Source organism: Euprymna scolopes, chromosome 35 (genome assembly GCF_053919585.1).
Source record: "Euprymna scolopes isolate OS-2025 chromosome 35, ASM5391958v1, whole genome shotgun sequence".
Classification (NCBI taxonomy): domain Eukaryota; kingdom Metazoa; phylum Mollusca; class Cephalopoda; order Sepiida; family Sepiolidae; genus Euprymna; species Euprymna scolopes.
In genome coordinates, this window is record NC_136516.1 from 20,735,096 (window position 1) to 20,756,082 (window position 20,987).

General features: G+C 34.7%; 2 protein-coding genes and 1 long non-coding RNA gene across 4 annotated transcripts in view; all 3 read right to left on the minus strand.

The window, feature by feature from the left end:
- LOC145259727 (GPI ethanolamine phosphate transferase 1-like) overlaps positions 1 to 20,987 on the minus strand; it is a 123,480-nt gene that overhangs the window by 101,631 nt on the left and 862 nt on the right. Inside the window, exon 1 of one of the 2 annotated variants that reach the window (XM_080117420.1) lies at positions 2,739 to 2,876. The exons of the other annotated variant lie outside the window; for it this stretch is intronic. The gene's annotated coding sequence lies outside the window, so the exon portion shown is untranslated. Of the gene's footprint in view, positions 1 to 2,738; positions 2,877 to 20,987 lie in introns of those variants that run through there. 2 annotated transcript variants of the gene reach the window in all.
- LOC145259594 (uncharacterized) lies at positions 10,639 to 11,463 on the minus strand. Its single transcript, XM_080117248.1, has one exon. It carries the CDS (start codon positions 11,461 to 11,463, stop codon positions 10,639 to 10,641), a length of 825 nt encoding a protein of 274 aa, XP_079973374.1.
- The window catches only part of LOC145259729 (uncharacterized), a 28,400-nt gene continuing 18,056 nt past the window's right edge, over positions 10,644 to 20,987 (minus strand). The window contains exon 3 of the long non-coding RNA XR_013864193.1: positions 10,644 to 11,697. This is a non-coding gene — a long non-coding RNA (uncharacterized LOC145259729). The remainder of the gene's footprint in view (positions 11,698 to 20,987) is intronic.

The window sequence follows — 20,987 nt, forward strand, 5'->3', positions numbered from 1 at the left end:
GGTTCGAGCCTGCCTGCCTACTAACCATTTTTATTTTTTTGCGCTCGCAATCCCCCCCCCCCTTTTTTTTTTTTTTGCTCAACCAACACCCTTACACACACCTCCGCTTTCTTTCACGCCTTTGCGTCTTGGGTTCACGCCTGCCTGCCTACTACACTTTTATTTAAAATTTTTTTTTTCTTTTTGGCTCAACACACACCTACAAACACCCAGGATATGTTGGTCACCCAGGCTAGTAATTAATAAAAACAACTTACTAGTTCCTATTTACTTGGCTCCCCATGAGGGAAAATATAGACACAATGACCATTTTGGTGCTTGTTTACATTTATGATCTTTGATCACTGTGTAAAATTATTTTAAAGTTTATTTAATGACTTTTAACGTGTGTGTGTGGGGGGGATCACTTTTAAAGTATTTTAAAGTTCTATTAAATTTTTCTTTAACACCACAAAAATAGCTTACTAAGGAATGTTTTGCTGATTGACTAAAAAGTGGGGTATCATTTTAATAGAACGTTATAATTTAAAAGTGATCCCCTACGTTAAAAGTCATTTAATAAACTTTTTAAACATTTTTTTTCCTGCTATTATGAAAGTTAAGTCTGTTATCGACGATAATCCGCAGAAAAAAATAAGGAAACGTGAAAAGGAATTCATTTTACGGTGCTAATGCACTTATTGATTCGAGCTATTTTTTAAATAGAATTTTCAAGTTTAATTAAAGTTTTATGGTGTATTGTTTTGGTATTTATTTAGATTAGGTCCACCTCCGAAATTTTCTTTTAAATTACGACTTTTGAAGGTTTTCTACTATGCTGAATACGAAAATCGCATTGAAATTTAGCAGAAATAAGTAGTTATCGAGATATAAAAAGTTGTATTATGCATTGTATTCTTTGGCAGTCATCGTTTTTACGCGCGTGCCCGCGCTCCATAAACAAATCTACGCTTGTAACAAAGATGGCCGCCAAATAATACAATGCATAATACAACTTTTTATATCTCGATAACTAATTATTTCTGCAAAATTCCAAGGCGATTTTCGTATTCAGCATGACCGAAAACCTATATGAGTCGTCATTTAAAAGAAAATTGTGGAGGTGGACCTAATCTGAAAATTTAATAACGTTATTATTTCAGCAAGGATCAATAAATGCACTGCACTGCACCAGTGCACCACTGCAATTTTACGGTAAGCGAGGGGAGGGGGGGTTCGCTCAAGTTCGCCCAACAAATTAAAAATTTTGATAAATGTCCCCTGCTAAAGAAAAGAAAAAAAAAATCATGGGTTTGTATTACTGTACACAGATTCGAAAAAGTTGTCAAAAAACAAATATATAACAAATAAATGTTATCAAAGGCAAGATAACTTACTTTTCTACCTAACTGGATAATTTTTTGTGTTTTTATTTAATGTAACATGTTTATTCAACTCGAAAAACATACTGTGTTTACCGATTGGAAAATTCAAAATGGCGCCCGACTCTATCGTTAACACGGTAAGTTTGGGAAAAGGTGCTATAAATATAAAACTAGACAAAATACTGTTAAAAACTCGCTCAATATATGTTACCGTGACATAAGTTGACATATATTCGGTGGGTTTTTAATAATATTTTGTCTAGTTTATTATTTATAACACCTTTTCCCAAACTTACCGAGTTAAAAAGAGAGTCGGGCGCCATCTTGAATTTTCCAATACATCGGTAAACACTGTATGTTTTGGGGGTTGAATAAACATGTTACATTGAATAAAAACACGAAAAATATATCCAGTTTGGTAGAAAAGTAACTTATCTTGCCTTTGATAACATTTATTTGTTATATATTTGTTTTTTGTTTTTTGACAACTTTTTCGAATATATGTGTACAATAATACAAACCCAAAATCATTTTTTTTATCGTTAGGTGTGGGAGAGGTGGCCCAGGGTAGGGCAGGGCGTGGCGACCATAAAACTTTACGGTGGCCACGCCCAAGGCGACGAATTCGGAATAGGGGCGTGTGAACGAGAACATATTGCCTAATTAAAAGTTGCCTCAGTCTAGAAGGATTTACTTTCCTTGATCGAAGACAGAAAAACGATGAAGTATCAGAAGAAATGTTACGGTGCTTGTGCAGATTACGAATGTTTCAACACAACGCAATGATTTTTATTGTTTCTGAACAAGAAACAAATTATTTGACACTTATGGCGGCAATTAAAAGTAAAGAAAATACAGACAAGTCTTATGATGATGTACGTACTCGTTACAGGACGGAAATGTCATATTCCAAAATTTATGTAAATCGATCAAGTAGTTTTTTTTGTTTTTTTTTGTATTTAACAAAGAAAATAAAAATTTAGATTTTTAGTGATTTTACTACTGAAGAACTGTATTGAACAGCTGATTTTTGCCCTCGACACTTCGTTTTGAGTTGTCTCCTCCTATATTTATTTCATCGGATTCAATCATGCCCGACGAAAACACTGACTCGCTGCTTAGTTGTAAAATTTGATTTTCTTGGAAAAAAAAACCCCTACCTAATCAAATTACGTAATTTTTGGAATATAACACTTTCTTTCTGTAACGAGTGCGTACACCATAGAGACTTTTCTGTGTTTTCTTAACTTTTAATTTCCGCCATTAGTGCCAATTTGAATAAGCACACCTGTTTGTTTTTACAAAGTTGAAATTTTTTTTTTCTTTCTAGCAAATAACAAATGATGAAAAAGATGAAATTCAAATTGTATTTACCGACGATTTTCATTATCGTAAGAAACATCATTTCCCGGATATTTTTTTAATTAAAATTTTTTTAAATAATTTAAAATTTCAAAAGTCACGTACGGAAACTTTCAAAATGTCGCGTTTCAAACATAAAAACGGTGAAGAGGCGAATTGTGTCCCCTCACTGAATTTCTTCCACCTCTTCCCGGCGTGACAAACTAACATGTTTTACACTCAGTTCCAGAAACAGCTAGCAGGAATATTCGACATTACCCGAGTTTAAATGAGGAAACCAAAGTTCTTTTCTGGTACTGGTACAGTTTATGACCCAATCCCCGGCATCTTCCGACGAGTTACGTAAGCAGGCGGAGTATGCCGACACGCAGACTTAAAAAGCCATTCTTAACATAGGGGGAAGGGATTTCACGTTAACATAGCATGTTGACAATCATTTTCGGTTTTAAAAAAAATTTCTTGGTTAATAAATTTCATGCTTTCACCGAAACTTGCCATCTGACAGCCACGACTAATCGTTTTGGCATCTTTCGGCTACTAACGTAACTTGCCGGAAGATGTCGACACGAATAAACCTGAATAAGTACTCCTTTTCTGATCAGCCCAGAGAACACCACATTACTTTCCCTGTTTTATTTTAATTTTTTTAAACATGTTAAAAATTTAATTTCTTGAAAATCCAAGTATGTACTCGAAATAAAGCGACATTATTCGAGAAAAAAAAAAAAAAAAAAAAAAAAATTTTTGTATGTTGATAATTTTTGACTCCCTTTAGGGCACACTTGGCGTTTCCTAAAAATCATTGGGAATGCCAGTTCATTCTTTCTCCAAGCCACAAACTCTTTGTAACATTTCAATTCTTCTTCGTTTTTTTTTTTTGTTTTTTGTTTTTTTTCTAATTTCTATGAGAATTTTTGGAGTATATTGCAACAACTTCCAAAGAAGCTACCATATTTTATTGACTAGTTTTGTTTGTTTTTCACAGCGGTGATAGGACAAATTAGTCTGCAGTACAAATATTAATTTGCTTTCTCATAACTCCTCTCTGTTTATCTAGAGGATTTTTTATGATAGGTTTATAATTTTGTTATAAATTTTTTTGCTTAGGATTTAAATTAAAAAATTTTTTTTTATTACATTTTCACCCCAAACAAGGCACATTGCCACTTTGATGTAGAGGCTACTATCAGAGACCTAAGTTGCAGGGGTACTATGTAGGGAGTTTAGCAGCAAGATGTCTGTTCACATTACACTTGAACTTCTGCATGTCAGTTGGGGAAGCAGGAAACCGGAAGAGAATTCCAAAGTCCTGCAGTTCTGGGGGAAGAAGCTATTAGAGTAAACGGCTTTCTTACATCTAGGGATCTCAACTGTGTGGGGGTGGGACTTCGCTGCATGTTGGGTTTGACGGGGGTATTTTCGTCGAGGAGGTACAAGAGCTTGTAGTTCGTCAGAGCATCCACCATTAAAATACTTGTAAAACAGGCAGAGGGATGCAAAATTTTGTCGGTGGGACAGGGGCTGAAGTTTAGATGACAGTTCGGGACCTATTAGGTTGGCGACTCTCTTTTGGACCCTGTCCAGGAGCAAGAAACTAGTAGCAGATGCACCAGCCCAAATGTGACAGCAGTACTCGATCCATGGGCGAATGATGGCTTTGTAGAAGTACAGGATACTTTCAGGTGTAAGTAACTTTCCAGCACGATAGAGAGAGCTCAAACATTACCATCCATTTTTGACCCCATTCCACTACGGACTGAAGGTCTACCTCTAGGGTTTCGGCCATTATTTTAGATATGTGCTCATTAGTTTTCCCCCACGTGCCTGCTATAGAGTGTGGTGTCGTCGGCAAATATACCCATCTCAGAGACAATTTTATCAGGTAAGTCATTTATGAATATCAGAAATAATAAAGGTCCAAGGATCGATCCCTGAGGTATTTATATAAAATGTTTTGGACGTACGCCCATCGAGGACAACCTGGATTCTTCTCTCATTTAAGAAGGATCTAATTATACTAAGCATTCGGCCAATAATACCATAAGATTTTACTTTCATGAGAAGACCATCTTGCCATACCCTGTCAAAAGCCTTAGATATATCTAGGGCTACTGCCCTCCCCTGCCTTATCGTATAAACGTTCAGAGATTACAGTTAGAATATCTGCAGTAAAACGGGCTCGCACAAATCCATATTGGTGGTCTGACAGAAGTTTAGCAGCTGTAAGGTGGTTGACTAGAGCTTGATTAATTATTTTCAAATATTTTGGCGGAAATAGGGAGGAGGCTAATTGGGCGATAATTTAATGGGTCAGTTCTTTCGCCAGAGTTTTTGTAAACTGGTACCACAGACACAGTTTTTCAACAGTCAGGAAAGCAATATTCGTTAAGGCATTTGTTAAAGAGTTTAGAACAGGAGCAACCTCAGCGGAGCATTTTTTTAATAGCACAGCTGGGATGAGGTCAGGTCCACATGCTTTTGAGGTGTCTAGGTTTTTTATTATATGTACTTGGGAGGGCGTGATCTGTAGATCATCTAGTGTGGTTTCTGTCAGCAGAGGAAAATCAGGGAGGGAATGGCTTGCTGGGTCCAAGGTAGAATTTAAAGCAAACTGATTTGCAAGCATGCTAGCTTTCTCAGTTGCTGTGCAAACAACCTCATGATTGATAATGGGGGTATTTATTAGTATTAAGGTTAAGAAAAATTTTAGGGGGTTGCCACTCAAACTTAAAGTTAGTGTTAAAGTTAAGCGTGTTCTTTTTTTTCTTTATAAATATTTTCTTTTCTAGTTTTTTTTAATAAAATCTTTTGTCAATAATTATTTCGTGTATTTTTTTAAATTATTAAATCACCTTTATTTAACAGTTTCGTTAACAGACACAAGAATGTAAGGCAAGTTGATTTGGTCGGTGTCTATTATGTAATTGCAGCCAAGTCTATTAGTCTTGAATGAGAATTTGTGTCACACATTCTGGCAAGAGATGAGGAAAGCAATGCCGTGTCTTTTCAGGTTAGCATTTCATCTGGAAATTGACCAATGTATTTCTATGCAAATTTTAGCATGCGTGTTTTAGCCAACTGAATCACAAACTAATCCCTATGCCAAAGATTGCATAGGAATACAAAAGAAAGTAGATCTCAGATCTGCTATAAAATAATAATTTAATGATTGAACTATACTGCAATAATTAAATTTAACTTAATTAAAAAAAAGAAACATTATTACAAAAACAAAAATTATTAAAAAAACAAAAAAGAACAAGTGAAACAAAAATGAAAGTGGAAAAAACTCCAAGCAACGTCGGTTAAGTATAGCCAGTATAATCTATATATCTATAAAAGTGAAATTGTCTCTGTGTGTGTGTACATTTCCCTACCAAACTACTCTGTCAATTTTCAGTCTACAGATACGAGATTTGACATAAGGGGTATTGTGATTTGGAAAATCTTTTTAATCGGTTTTCGGCCAGAAATTTGGCTGTCAAGGGGTCAAAGTTCAATGATTTGACCTTTGAAAACTCTACCAAACTACTCTGTCAATTTGGGGGTCTAAACACTTGAAATTTTACATGTAGGTTACTTGGACATGGATTAAATATTTTAATTTGATTTGAGCCCAAAACAATAAATGCTAAGAGGTCAAAACTGAGGTCAGAGTTTTAAAAAATTTGACGTCTGCGGTCTCTACCAAATTACTCAACCAATTTTTGGTCTAAACATTTGAAATTTTACATAAAGTGTATTCAGACATAGGGCAAGCTTTTTTAATCGGTATTTGGCTGCCAAAGGATCAAAGTTCAAAAGGTTTGACCTTTGTGGTCTCTAGCAAACTATTCAGCCAATTTTGTGTCTAAACATTTTAAATTTTACATAAAGGGTATTCAGACATGCAGCAAGCTTTTTAATCAGTTTTTTGTGAAAATTTGGCTGCCAAGAGGTTAGTTTACAGAGTTGACCTTTGCAGACTCTACCAAACTCCTCCGCTTATTTTGGGTCTAAACACTTGAAATCTTCGATGTAGATTACCTGGACAGGAGTCAAACTTCTTAATATATATATATTTACATATGCACATAAAGTTATGAACGGTACATAGGGCCTGAGCAAAGCCAGGCTGAACTGCTAGTAATAAATAAACTAAATATATCAGACAATATTTATTTGGACTATTTAAACTACAGCATACTCTCACCTGTTCATGGTTCCCCATTCGCAACCCTGCATATTCATGGGTTAGGTATACCGGGTTAGCGTATTAACGTCATAAAAATGAATGTTCAGTATACAGTGTTGCCAATTTATCGGTTTTCTCGCTAGATTTGGAGATTTTGTTTGGAATATAGTGGGTAAATTTTGCATCTAGCGACTAGTGTTTTTTTTCTCCCTAAAATCTAGAGATTTCGTTTGCAAGTATAGTTTGAAGAATACCCCCCCCCCCCCCGCAAAAAAAAAAAAAAAAATTTATTAGTGTGTACAATATGCACAACCAGATAGCAACCAGTTAAAGATGGACAAAAACATTGTTCAGTGTTTTAATTAACTGTATTAATGAGTAAGAGTGGGAAGCATTAGTATCGTCTATTGATAACCTCATACATAGCCATTTTAAAATTACATCCAATATTCGTGGTTTTTCACTATTCGCGGAGGTGTAAAGAACGTAACCCCTGTGAATCACGTACTGTGCTCATCTTGAGCGTTATCTTCACAATGTTTCAGATAATATAATCTCTGACCTTCAGTTTTAATGCATCTAAAACCAAGCTTCTCTGTTTCCATCATCAATGATCTGACTCACATGTCATCCCAATTGAAATGAACGGCTCTCATGTTGCGGACATGCCATGTTTAGGCAAGCTTCTAAGACTGATCTTCACTATTCATCAGAAATGGAGCACATACATCAAATCCATTACCAAGGTTGCTGGAAAAATCGTTGAATCATTCTATCGCTCCAGTAGATATCTCACTGCTGATGCAATCCTCACCTGTATAAGAGCCAAGTATGTCCGAGGATGGAGTACTGTTGCCACATCCGAGTAGAAGATGCTCAGAATACCTATCCTGCCTTGACAGAGTTCAAATCAAATGACTTTGTAATCTAGTAGATGATTTTTTTTTTTTTTTTTTTATTACATTTTCACCCCAAACAAGGCACATTGCCACTTTGGTGTAGGGGGCTACTATCAGGGGCAGCAACTACTGGGGCACTATGTTGGGATTTGGGCAGAAAGATGTCGGTTCACGTTACACTTGAACTTCTGCATGTCAGTACAGTTAGGGAAGCAGGGACCTGGAATAGAATTCCAGAGTTTAGCGGTTCTGAGGAAGAAACTACTGGAGTAGGAAGATCTTTTACATCTAGGGATCTCTACTGTGTGGGGGTGGGATTTAGCTGCCTGTCGGGTTTGTCGAGAGTGTCTACGTCGTGAGGGCACAAGTGTCTGCAGTTCGTCAGAGCATTCACCATTAAAATACTTGTAGAACAGGCAGAGGGATGCCTTTTCTCTTCTCTGCAACCTCTTTCTCACAGAAGAGATGTTGTGAGCTTGTCTCTGTTTTATAATTTCCATGGCAAATGTTTGACTGAAATCCAATCTATGGTCTCCTCTTGCTAATATTTCACAAAAAAAAAACAAAAAAAACACTTGTCTAGCCAAAACCACTATCAAAAATTTCCCTCACTCTCTGGTTTGCTTTCCAGCTGACTACAATATTGTTATTTTCAAATCCAATGTAAACAAATTTTTATTGAACCATCCAGTTAAATAATCTAATCAATCCAAATTTCTACTAATAATGATTACTATGCTATTGTTCCAATGACATTAACCCTTATCCTCGAATGGCATCCGGGCCTTGATACGTGGTGACCCCTTTGTAAAAAAAAAAAAAAAAAAAGTTTATTTTGCCAAACTCAGAAATCTGCACAAACTTTCAAACAAGACCCTTTATTTAATTCATGGAGTGGGGGTAGCATGTTCTCGTTCCATCAGCCATAACCTGGTAGAAGTCTTTAATAATTCACAATTGTATTCTTAGTATCGCCCACACACAAGATTGAACCTTCAACCTCCAGAAGATTTTTATTTGAAACTGAAATTTTACTTGGTATTTTATCTGTTATGCCATAGGTCCTTGCAGAAATTCTGTGCAGATCCCAGAGTTCAACAAAATACACCTGAAGAAGGTCGCAGGTTACATCGGTCAAAACGTGAAAATAACAACCAAGATGAGAACAGTAGTTCGAAAAAAATCCAAATTATCAATCCTCATCTAAAAAAAACGGAGAATCGCAACGTTTATTTACCGAATTTTATTTTTAAGCATTTAAACTAATAATTTGAAATTAATTTCTGGCTAAAATTTCAAACTGAACTCTTGATTTAATCCATGGGGGTAGGTTGTTCTCATTCTGTCAGCCATGATCAGGTAAAAGTGTTCATTTACATTATTCTTAATTATTATGACCTGTAATATGGATTGAACCTTCAACCTGCGAGATACTGTCTAACGTGATTGTTAAACGATGCTTGTAACCATTAGGCCATAAGACAATATGTGTGAATAAACACATTTTGTAAAAATCTAGAATACAGTCACTTGCGTGTGCATATTAAAAGTCAAAATTGACATCCACGTTTTTTTTTTTTTTTGCTGGAAAAGATTAATTTGTTATTTTTTTTGCAAACTAGTATGATTCGGATTTTATTACTAGCCGGAGTTAGATACCATTGGTTTAATATACTGGCATGCTTTTAGGAATTGGCTAATCTATCTCTGTCCAGGTCTTTCATTCCAGTCAATCCCTATCACTTCCTTTCATGTCTTCCTTGGCCTTCACTTGTAAACTGGCCCTGCTACCTCAACTGTTCTACATCTACTGAAACAAAAACTGTCATCCATTTTTTTTTTTCGATGTGGCCATACCATCAAAGTCTCCTGTTCTGCACACATCTCCTTACACCATTCAGATTTAATCTTCCTCTGAGGTCATCAGATCTAAGCCCATCTTTAAGACAATACATATCCATTATATCATTTCTCTCCAAGCAACACATGCCCTCAACCCTTATTGGCCGGGTTTCACTTCCTTAGATCATCACTTTGCGTACACATGCTTGATAAACCTTTCGCTTGCTCGACAGTGGTAATGCTCTGCTAGTTTGTTATGACAGAAGTTTCTGAACTTACTCCATCTGTTCCTAATTCTTGCAATCACACTAGCACCTTGAATGTAACTAAAAGTTAAACATAATAACGATTCGTCCAAACTCTTTGCCAACCCCTGACTCCAACTGTAATCTTCACTGACTGTTCTCATCGACCGGTCTCTCTCAGATGTCCAAAAGAGAAGGCTGCCCTGTTTCCCCACCCCCTTCATTTCTTTTCACAGTAGCCATTGTCCTTAAATGCAAATTAATGCCATATGTATATTAATAAGTACGGAATAATCACGTTGACACACCGGTTCTCGCCAGATCACCAAAGTTAAGCAACGTTGAGCTTGGCCAGTGCCAGATGGGTGACCATTTGGGAAGGCTAGTCACTGTATGTACCTTCTGGGAAGGTTAGACGTAGGGCCAGCACCGTCACCCTGTAAAAAGAACTCCTCGCTACAAAAACATCTACAAAAAAGTTGTAGATGGCCTATGCCCCTCCTATAGGATATAGATATATTAATAATCCGTCTATAGAGGAAAATTCTTTTCTCTTTCCTTTTTTTGATTCCGTCACCCAACAGGATAGTCAGAGGCGCTGTCACTTGTGTAAGTCATGTTTTTTTTTATTACTTTTGCCACACACATGCTTTTCACTGTGCTTCAATATTAATGGAGTTAGTGATGACCGGGGGGGGGGGGGAATTGAAAAAAAAAAATTAAACAAATGAAAAAAAGAAAAAAACACAAGTCTATGAAGGATACACAATATTAATTTTATTAATTAACGTAGAAAATACATCTTTATATTCTTTTCTGAACAAATATTCACAAATATACTCCCATTCATTGTGTATATGTTTGCCTTTTTCTCTTAGAAATGTCTTCAGCTGAAGCCACGAATTGTCTTTGTGTAGAATGACCTCATGATCATAGCCCAATCCAATTAAACCGCTGTAGGCATTACAATTATCACTTACTATTCGCGTCCCAGGCATTATCTTCCTCTGTATAATCTCTTCCAACGTTTCTTTTTCTTTATTATTTACAAATTCGACAAAATAATGAAATCCGTCTGTGCTTCTTTCGATCCCGCCAAACAACCATTGTTCATGCAACAACTGATCATATTTTCTTTTGATAATCAAGGTCTCATCAATTTCGACAACTTTTCCGACACCGCCAATTTTCCCGAACTGTTTCTGTTCGATATCGAAACAGCACACGTTTCGACAAAAACGGAACCATTCGACAACCGTGCTTCTCGAGTAGTCGTATTCTTCAAGAATGGCGTTTTGCGGATAATTGTTTGCCCATAGGTTTATAAGGATTATTATTTTCTTCATACTCATCCGTGACTTTTGAAAAAACGAGTTCCTTCTAATAGACATTTTCTTCCTACAGTATCGAACTTCACATCGAAGTATGTACCCATCTTGCAGCTTACCGTCAGCACACCATTTCATATTAGAGCCGCATTCGCAGACCGTAGACCCTTTCAATAACTTTAAATCCAGAAGAAAATTCAACAATTTTTCGTTAGTTGAAATACATTCGTTTAACTCGTCAAGTTTCATTTTTAATAAGTGCACATGCAGGGGCGAGTGGACCAGTATTCAAGATGTTTATTGAACATTCTATCTCTGCGGATTAAATCAAAAAGTTCAGTTTGAAATTCGGTGCAGGTTTCCGAGTATGATTAGAAAATTTCAAGTTCGGGAAAAATTTGCTTGGAGGCCAGAGCTTACGTTGGCAGAAATGTTGCAAACAATAATCGGAAGAATCCAAATTGTAATTTGCTCAGGCAAAAGCTGAATAATAAAAAAAGGAAATTCATCATGGATCATTGGAAAACGGAAATTAAATTACATTAAATAATTATAAAAGAGAAAATTTATATAAATTAAGCTAATTATTGTAAACTAGCTGTAGATAACCCAGCATTGCCAGGTTGAAAAATATTGGCAGGCATAGGGTTTATTTTTATTTTTTTTTTTTGATAATCAAGGTCTCATCAAAGGCCATTCGAGGATAAGGGTTAATGAATGTAAGCTGGTAGTGTAGTATTCATTAATGGTGTAAATTGGGTAGTATCTGATTATTTATGGGGGCGGCTCGACAAGAACTTGTTTACATTGGATTTGAAGGCTACCATGTTGTATTCAACCGGGAATCAGGCCAGTGGCAAACCATGAGTGTAGCAGCAGGACTCAGCACCAGCCCACAAGTGAATTTTTAACAGTATTTTGTATAGATTTTTAGTTTGAACTCATTTTCCCAAACTTAACATATTTAAAAGCGAGCATGCTGCCATTTGTCTTTTTCACATATACCGATAAACACTGTTTTTCAAACTGAATAAACATGTTACATTAAATAAAAACACTAAAAACTTATCAAGTTAGGTAGTAAAGTAACTTATCTTGCCTTTGATAACATTTATCTGTTATATATTTGTTTTTTGACATCTTTTTGGAATTTATGTGTATAATAATAAAAACCCATTAATGTCGGCCCGCTATTACGAATTCAGAATACAGGCATGTGAGCGAGAAAAGCGAAAGTAGAAATCAGGAGAACTAAAAATATTATTGGTGGGGGGGGGGAGTAGTCGCTTTTTTAAACTGAATAAACACTTTAAAATAAGTTAAACCACTAAAAACATATCCAGCTAGGTAAAAAAAACGAAAACTTCGAAAAATCTATTTTATCTACAATAGAAATCTCACCTGTGTTTATGTATGTATGTTTGTATGTATACCTAAAACTTTCGACAGAGGCGACGGATTTTCACGTTTTTATTATTTATATGTAGATACTTGGGACCCAACACGTTGTAGATTCTGTTGCAAAGGAGACCAAGAGACACGAAAAAACTTGGTTCACTTTTTTTGTTGAAACAACAACATTTATTTCTGGGTACTTTCCCAAATAAAACATGATCCTCTCTCTGTGTTTATCTCTCTAACATAACCACCAGCCTGTGCACGCATTCTTTTTCCTTGCTGTGACATCACTTTGCACACGGCTCAGTCATTTGCATACAGTTTCAATACACGCGTCAACACTGTTACATGATTATCTCCCTTTTAACAACCTCTCTAGAAGCAAGGGCTCATCAATGGCTGCTAAATATACTTAATCGCTAAAAATCAGTCTAATTTTCTTCTATATATATAAAAGCGAAAATGTGTGTATGTATGTTTGCTTTTTGTGTATGTTCAAGAAACGTTTTTTTTCAGAGAAGCGGTCGGTAGGCTCACAACTTCTTAAAACTTTTTATATCACATAGAAATTATAATATCTCTGAGTTAATGGAGCTCGCCTGTCTATTTAATTTGCTCGACTTCGGGAAGATAAATATTCAACATTTATCACTCGCCGCATGTGGATTAGTCTTTTTCCTATAATACAAGCGACACTAATTCTGGCGGTATTTTCTGTCTATTGGCGGAAATGTCCGAAAGCAATCAGCTTTGATCAATGTGGAAATATTTTCCTTATATCAAACAATTGCTATTCAATTTGGACAAGGGGAGCTGGTCCCCCCTCTCACCAACATCTTGGGAAAACAAAAATAAAAAAGGTGTTCCCCAAGTAAATAAAATACTATCCCGCAGTCAAAATTGACTGCATTAAGTCATTAAAATGTGCACCTGCCAAATCTAAGTAATTAAATAAATTCAAACATGCTTCCATGAGTATCTATCGGTGGCCCATTGGTTAACGTCGCACGCTTTTTTTTTCACACTTTAATTTCCAACTTCGCCTCAAGGGTTCGGTCCTCATACTCACCTACCAAATCTTTTTTTTTTATTTTACCCCCCCCCCCCCGGAGTTTTGATTTACCCAAAACCACACACACCTCTGGGTACCCTCCACTAGTCTAATATATAAACGGTAAAATGTGTGTGTGTGCACGTGTTTACTAAAAACTTTCGACACGTGATGGATCTTTACGAGATCAGAATTGTTTTGAAGCTCGACGTCTTGGACGATAAATATCAAAAAATTGGCTAAAAACATTAATTCCTTCACCCTCAACTTGGCCGTTTTTTACAAGGAGGGGATCGCTATTTTTGTCAAGTCATTGTCTCCTTTCGATTGACTACCCTTAATTCCAATGCTCGCAACTTCCGATTGCGTGATGGACGTATCAGTTAAGATTTTACGGGGGGGGGGGAGTTCGCCTTCATGCCACAGGTTCAAGCCTTCCTGCCTACTACCACATTTTTTTTTTTTTTTTAACAAACTGCCTACTGTTGTTTTGATCCCCACCTCCGCTACTACCACTTTTCTTTTTAACACCTCCCTTCCAATCACCCCCTGGGGTTCCTTACTAAATCCACCTCAACACACCCGGGCAACACTGGGTACCCCTGCTAGTCTTAAATAATTAAAAAAAAAAAAAATAAATACTTGATCAATTTTTGTGATTTTCAGAATATACCATGTTCATGCCGTGAGAAGTAGGTACACCACAAAGATTTTTATTTTTTGTTTTTTTTTAAATAAGTGCTTGTCTAAACAAGCACCAAGGTGTTTTGTTTAACAGTTGCATTTAGACTTCTGTAAGTCCTCTTTTACGAGAGAAGAAATTCTCACACACACTATAATAGTGGCATTGACAAAACAATAAGTATGGAACAAGACTGGTGAGCAAACGTGTGTTTATTTCCTAAGTTACCTTTCACTGTAACAACGATCAATTTATTAAACCAAAAAACAAAAATTAAACATAAATGGTAAAGTTCAAGTTTCGTCTGTGATTGTTTACAAAAAATTTCTGCAAAGCTATTAACTGTATGGTGAAAAATCAGGAGACCAAGCCTGCGTGTGCTTTAGACTAAACCTACAACCTTAGCTACTTATTTTTTCTCTTAATTCTCCCTCAACCCAAAACTGGACCCTAATCAACCATATCTCTGACAGCATAGATGTAGTACTCTCCCTAGATACAAACCCCCAAGTATATGTATTTAGTGATTTTGATGTACACCGCAGTAATTGTTGGATTTCTCTAGTTACAAACACAGCTGGTAGCATCATCCACAGCTTTTGTATATCGCATTCTCTGACATTTCCTGATCCGTCTTTCAGACTAACAGGATCAGCAAGCCTCACTTCTGGATCTAAACGGTCCCTCAGTTTTGTGCACCAGGTTTCCGTGATGTTGGCTCGGGTTTGATCAGCAGCTCACGTAGACCGCTGGAATATGCCTAGTGCCGATTAAATTTAAAAATGCTTTGAAACACAAAAATAACATTTTTTGGATGCTTATTACAAATGGAAAAAAATAAAAAATAAAACAACAACCTACTTTAAGTTTTATGAATCAATATTGTTCTTTGTTTTTTTTGTTTTAAATAAATAGAAACATTTTTTTAGGGTTAGGGAAACGTTTTGACTGATTAAATTTGTGCATGATTAAAACTACATTTTTTCCTTCCAGTTTATTAAAAGTCATCTGCTTCGATTTTTATTGGCTAAGTGTGTTTGTTATCGCTTTTTCATTGGCTGATCAACTTGATCAGCACTCGGCATATTCCAGCAGTTTGTGTCAGCTGACAGTCAAGCCAAAGACAATATTTGTAGAAATTCAGTGTGCAAAATTCACTTTGAAATATATTTTACTACAAGTATTTTTTGTTTTCAATGAAACAAAGGTGAAACTTAATCATATTTTTATTAAAAATTACAATTTCAAAAAATTCAAATGAAGACAATATTTTTAAGTGAACTATTCTTAATATTTTTATTCACTTATTTAAAAAAAAAAAAAAAAAAAAAATACAATTTGAAAAACAAAATGAAAAAAAAAGAAAAAGTTTTTCATTTTACTTTTGAAAAAAAAATTGTAATAAAGTACATTTCAAAATAAAAATAAAATATATTTTTGGTACTTGTGCATCTATGCTACCACACTGAAATAATAACATTATTTAGAAGGCCATTCTTAATATGGGAGGAGGGTTTTTAAAACTTTTCTGTACTTTCACCTAACAATTTAATAAACAAAAGTGTTGTAAAAATTAAATTTATCTTGAAAATACTATTTTAAAAATAGCACGGTAACATAGGTGCATAAGTACCATTTTTATTATAATAATTTCACAGAAATCCTTTGTAAACAATCACAGGTAGAACTTGAACTTCACTTTCGGGGGGGAAAAAAAATCTGTTTGGCTCGGTTCAAATTCTGTAGAAAAACTCATAAATTATCCGAAACTGACTTGTAACGATCCTCTACCTTATAAATTGACTTGCTTAATGTCAAGATCCTTTCTACCCCCCCCCAACTTTACAATAACGACTTTTATAGGTTTTCAGGGGTGCTGAAAACGAATAGAACATTTAAAAGTGGCGCAGAGAAATAGTTTTCATAACATGTAAAAATTACTTTTGCAAAAAGATGAGATCACTTTTCTATATAAATTTGACGTAAAATGAGCACCCACTTTCTGGCCACCTAGTATTTTTTTTGTTTTTTTTAAATTTACTGCAAACAAATAGTTTTCCAGATATTAAGCAATGTATCCGAAAAACTACTTGTTTGCGGCAAATTTAAATGTGATATTCGTTTTCAGCATGAAACCCTTTAAAAGTCGTCATTTTAAGTAATTGTTAAGGTGGAAATCAAGTAAAAATTTACCAAAAAAAGTTTTTAGGCAACCAAAACAAACAAAAAAAGAAAATTATCACTAGGTGTCCAGAAAGTAGGTACTCATTTTATGTTAAATTTAGATAGAAGTGATCTCCACTTTTTGAAAAAGTAATTTCTTCATACCATGAAAACTGCTTTATCGTTATTTTCATCGCAAGTGCTCGTCTGAGCTCCAATCCATGGTCTTCCTTTGCCAAACTTTCATGAGAAACACTCATCTAGCTGAAAACACTATTAATAATTTTCCCAACTCTTCATCCTTGCCAAAACCTAAACATAAATTCCATGAACAAAGCTTCTTTCTTAGAACTGCATACCTGTGGAACTCTTCTATTTGACTGCTTTCCGGCCGATTATAATATGGTCGTCTTCAAGTCCAACGTTAACAAGTGCTTGAGGAGCCGTTCCCCTTAAGTAATCCAATTTACCAAATTTCCATTACTAACGATTATTATGACATTGTCCCATTGACAACTGTACACTTATTAACCCTTATCCTTGAGTGGCCTCTGGGCTTTGATAGATGGTGACTCCTTTGTAAAAAAGATTATATTCATTTTCAGCATCCCCTGAAAACCTATAAAAGGTTATCATTGCAAAGATTGGTAAATATTACCTTATGCTACAACAGAACACCGACCACTCTAATTTGGTTTTCTAGGGGTATTTGAGGTCGCTGACAATGAATCTGATAATCAAACCCGTCGCAAATTGATCGTTTGCATGGTATGAACCCCTGGACCCTGGGACTATTTTGCCTCATTTCATCACCTTTGTTTACGCTACGCGCAATCAGTTTCTTACTGAAATGGGCGTGTAGTCACTTGACGTTTCACAAGGCACATGAATACATGGTGGGCATTTTAAATGACAAGAAATATTTTCCATAAATAAAGTTTTCATGAAATTAAAAAAAAAAAATTGTATTCAGCTCATTTAATAGTAAAAATAATGCCGTCAGTAAGTTTTCATGAGCAGTTTACAAAAACATTTTGATGTTTTTCAATCTTTTTTTTTTGGGAGGGGAGGGGTATTCAATTGTGTAGTTTTACATGTGCTTCTGTAGTTTAATTAATCATTTAATTAGCTGCCACAACACACCTGGCACTGCCTCTCACCCCACCCCAAATGTAAAAACAGAATTTCTGTGAAATGGTAAACGGTATTCTACTCGGTAAATGTTGGTGCGTTACTTATGGAAAAACGGTTAATTAAACTGCAGAAGCACTAGTTAAACTACAAGTTTTATAACTGAATACTCCCCAAAAAGAACGAAAACATAAAATGTTTTTGTAAACCACTTGTGAAAACTTAATTTTTTAGATCAATAAAAAAGCATAAAAAACTATGTAAAAAAAAAAAATTGGGGGGGGGGGAGATTCCTCCGCAATGTGATAAGTCACTTTACTATGCACATGTGAACGCATCATGTAACACTAATATAGCGTTAACGAAGGCGGTGAAATGGCACAAAATAGTCCCAGGGTTCAGGTGTTAATACTATGCAAACGCTAAATTTCCAACAGGTTTGATTATCAGATTCGTTGTCAGCAAACTCAAATACCTCTAAAAAAACAAATTAGAGTGGCTGGTGTTCTGTTGTAACGTAAGGTAATATTTACCTAAAGGTTATTTGCAGTTGGAAAGAATCTTGACATTGACTTAATGGTCCAATTAATTTAGGGAGTAATCGTATGAAATGCAACCAGATCATTTCAATTCTTATGCAATCAGTTCTGAGTATAGATAGAAAATCCTGAATTAGTCCTGGAAATTGCTGAAGCAGTTTATGATTTAAAAAATCACTTTATTTTCTATATATTTTTAAGAAAATTTCACCTTTATTTTATTTTTTGAGGGGGGGCTAAAAATGTTTAATTTTTCATTGCATGCTTAGTGTCGTCTTTTTTTTTTTTTTTAAATCATTTTTCCATGGTCTTCAAATTGTGAACGACTTTGGCAAGTTTCAAGGCTGACTCTGGATTCTCCGTTTATACTTCGACTTCATAAGAAATGAAATCATTTGGGTGCCTATTCCTTACAAGTACACTTTTCTTCTTTGTCGTTATCATGGACTTCATTGCCAATTTGGACTTAGGGTTAGTCAGGCGGTTAATTAACCCAAATAGTATTTAGGGTTAGTATTAGAAATACTAACCCTAAGTCCGAATAGCAATTAACCCGTGTTAATCCTACAACAGCAGCAGCATTTGAATCAATATTGAGTGCAAGGCCAGGTTACACCTAATTAAAAACACAAAAATTTAAAATAATCTTTATGATGTACGTATCGGCCACTGAACGAAAATGCCATATTCCAAAAATCACGTAAACTGATCAAGTTTATTTCTTAGCTAAGAAAATCAAATTTTATGTGGAAGGAAGACTGCTGTGTCTTGGTCTGCCAGATTTAGTAAATAAAAGAAAACAACTCAATTCGAACTACCGAAATCAAAATCAATCTTGTAATGGCTATGATTTACTATTAAAATTGCTAAATATCATCAAAAAATGATTATACATAGGAGTATAAAATTTGAACTCTGTAAAATAGAATTTACAAACAATTATTTGGCAAGGAACATATATAATTTTTCATCAAATGACTGACCTTGAGTTGGACCAGAGGTTTACTGTCACCTGACAATGTTTTTTAAGACTGAAACAGTAAATTTATTGTAGTGACTTATGGTAATATGGTTTACCTAAATTGAATAAAATAATATCTTCTCTTTTCACTATGAACAACCTTGATGAAATTTAATGGTTTTTACTTTTGGATATTTGGAATCTGGAATATATATATATATATATATATATATATATATGTATATATATAAATTAATGATAAAATTGTGATTTTTGGAATATGACATTTTCGTTTAGTGATTGGTACATACAGATTTTTCTGTATTTTTTTTTTTTTTTTAATTAGGTTGAATTCTGGAATTGAACCCAATATTTACACATTTCAGAATGTTCTGATGTTTATCTTCATCCCATGGCAGGAGAAAGTGGCATAAGCTGGAGAAAGTCAGATTCCAAAAGCTAACACCCTAAAGAAAGAGTACTCTGGCCTGTAAAAAAAATGCCTGGGTAGTCCCATTGCACAGCAACAATGAAAACAAGCTGTGTTCAACATTGGCATTTTTTTCATAAAATATTTGGTGCTTGTTAAAATAGAGTTGATAGATCGATTTAAAAAAAAAAATGTTTTAAGTAAAAAGCAACCATACTTATTTATGTTGAAAAAAATGTTTTAAGTAAAAAACAACCATACTTATTTATGTTGAAAAAATGTTTTAAGTAAAAAGCAACCATACTTATTTATGTTGAAAAAAATGTTTTAAGTAAAAAGCAACCATACTTATTTATGTTGAAAAAAAATGGTAATATATCCAAAGATATATTAAGTAGAAAATTATTTATAATTAAAAGTAATTTTTACAGAAAATTGGAAGAAATTGCATTTCCCTAGATGTAAACGCATTGAAGATTGCGAATACAGGGGGCATACTTATCTCCTCTTTCGCCACATGGCTGACGTTTTTGTTTTAGCATATATATATATATATATATATATATATATATATATATATATATATATACACTAAAAATACAATAGCAGTTATTCTACTCGAATTTTCGTAATTTTTTAGGAATTACTATTTTTGATATTAAATACTTACTATTGTTTTGGCTTAAAATCACATATTAAAAAAAAAAAAATCAATCTGTTAACTATCTTAACAAGTACCCAAAATTTTGACCAGTAATATTAACCATGAATGGTAATGATGAATTGGGTAAATTTTTACATTAACTACAACAATAACATACCGTTCACATTCGAAATGTCGACTTTTAACGGTCTACGGGTATGCTGACAACGAATATCACTGTTACATTTGGGGCTGATAAGTCGTTCACCAGATGAAAACACATGATATCCAATGCAAAAGCTAATGTAATCCCTGGTAGTTATTGTTTTCACAACCGAGCAGTTAGTAATGTGCATGCGTGCAACTGAAGCAGACAACAAAGCAAATATCCCCCCCCCCTACAAAACAAACCCTGGAAAAATTGGGGGGTGTTTATTCCGAAAGTCGTTCTTAAAATCGAAAGGTTAGGGGTGTTTATTTAGAAAGCCATTTCTAACATAGGAAAAAGGTGGGGTGTTAGAGTGAAAAATTATTTTGTGTCGTCTGCTCGGAAAATTTTTTTGATTTTTTCTTTTTACACGTATGCGCAAACTAATTCCTCGGTTGTGAAAAAAAAGAAAATGGGGTGCTTATGCACTTTTATCACCGTGCTGAAATAAGGTTATTTAGAAAGCGATTCTTAACATTGGGGAGGGGAGATGTTTTGTAATTATTCTCTACTTTCATCTAACAATTTAATAATTAAAAAAAAGATATCGTAAAACTTGAATTTAAC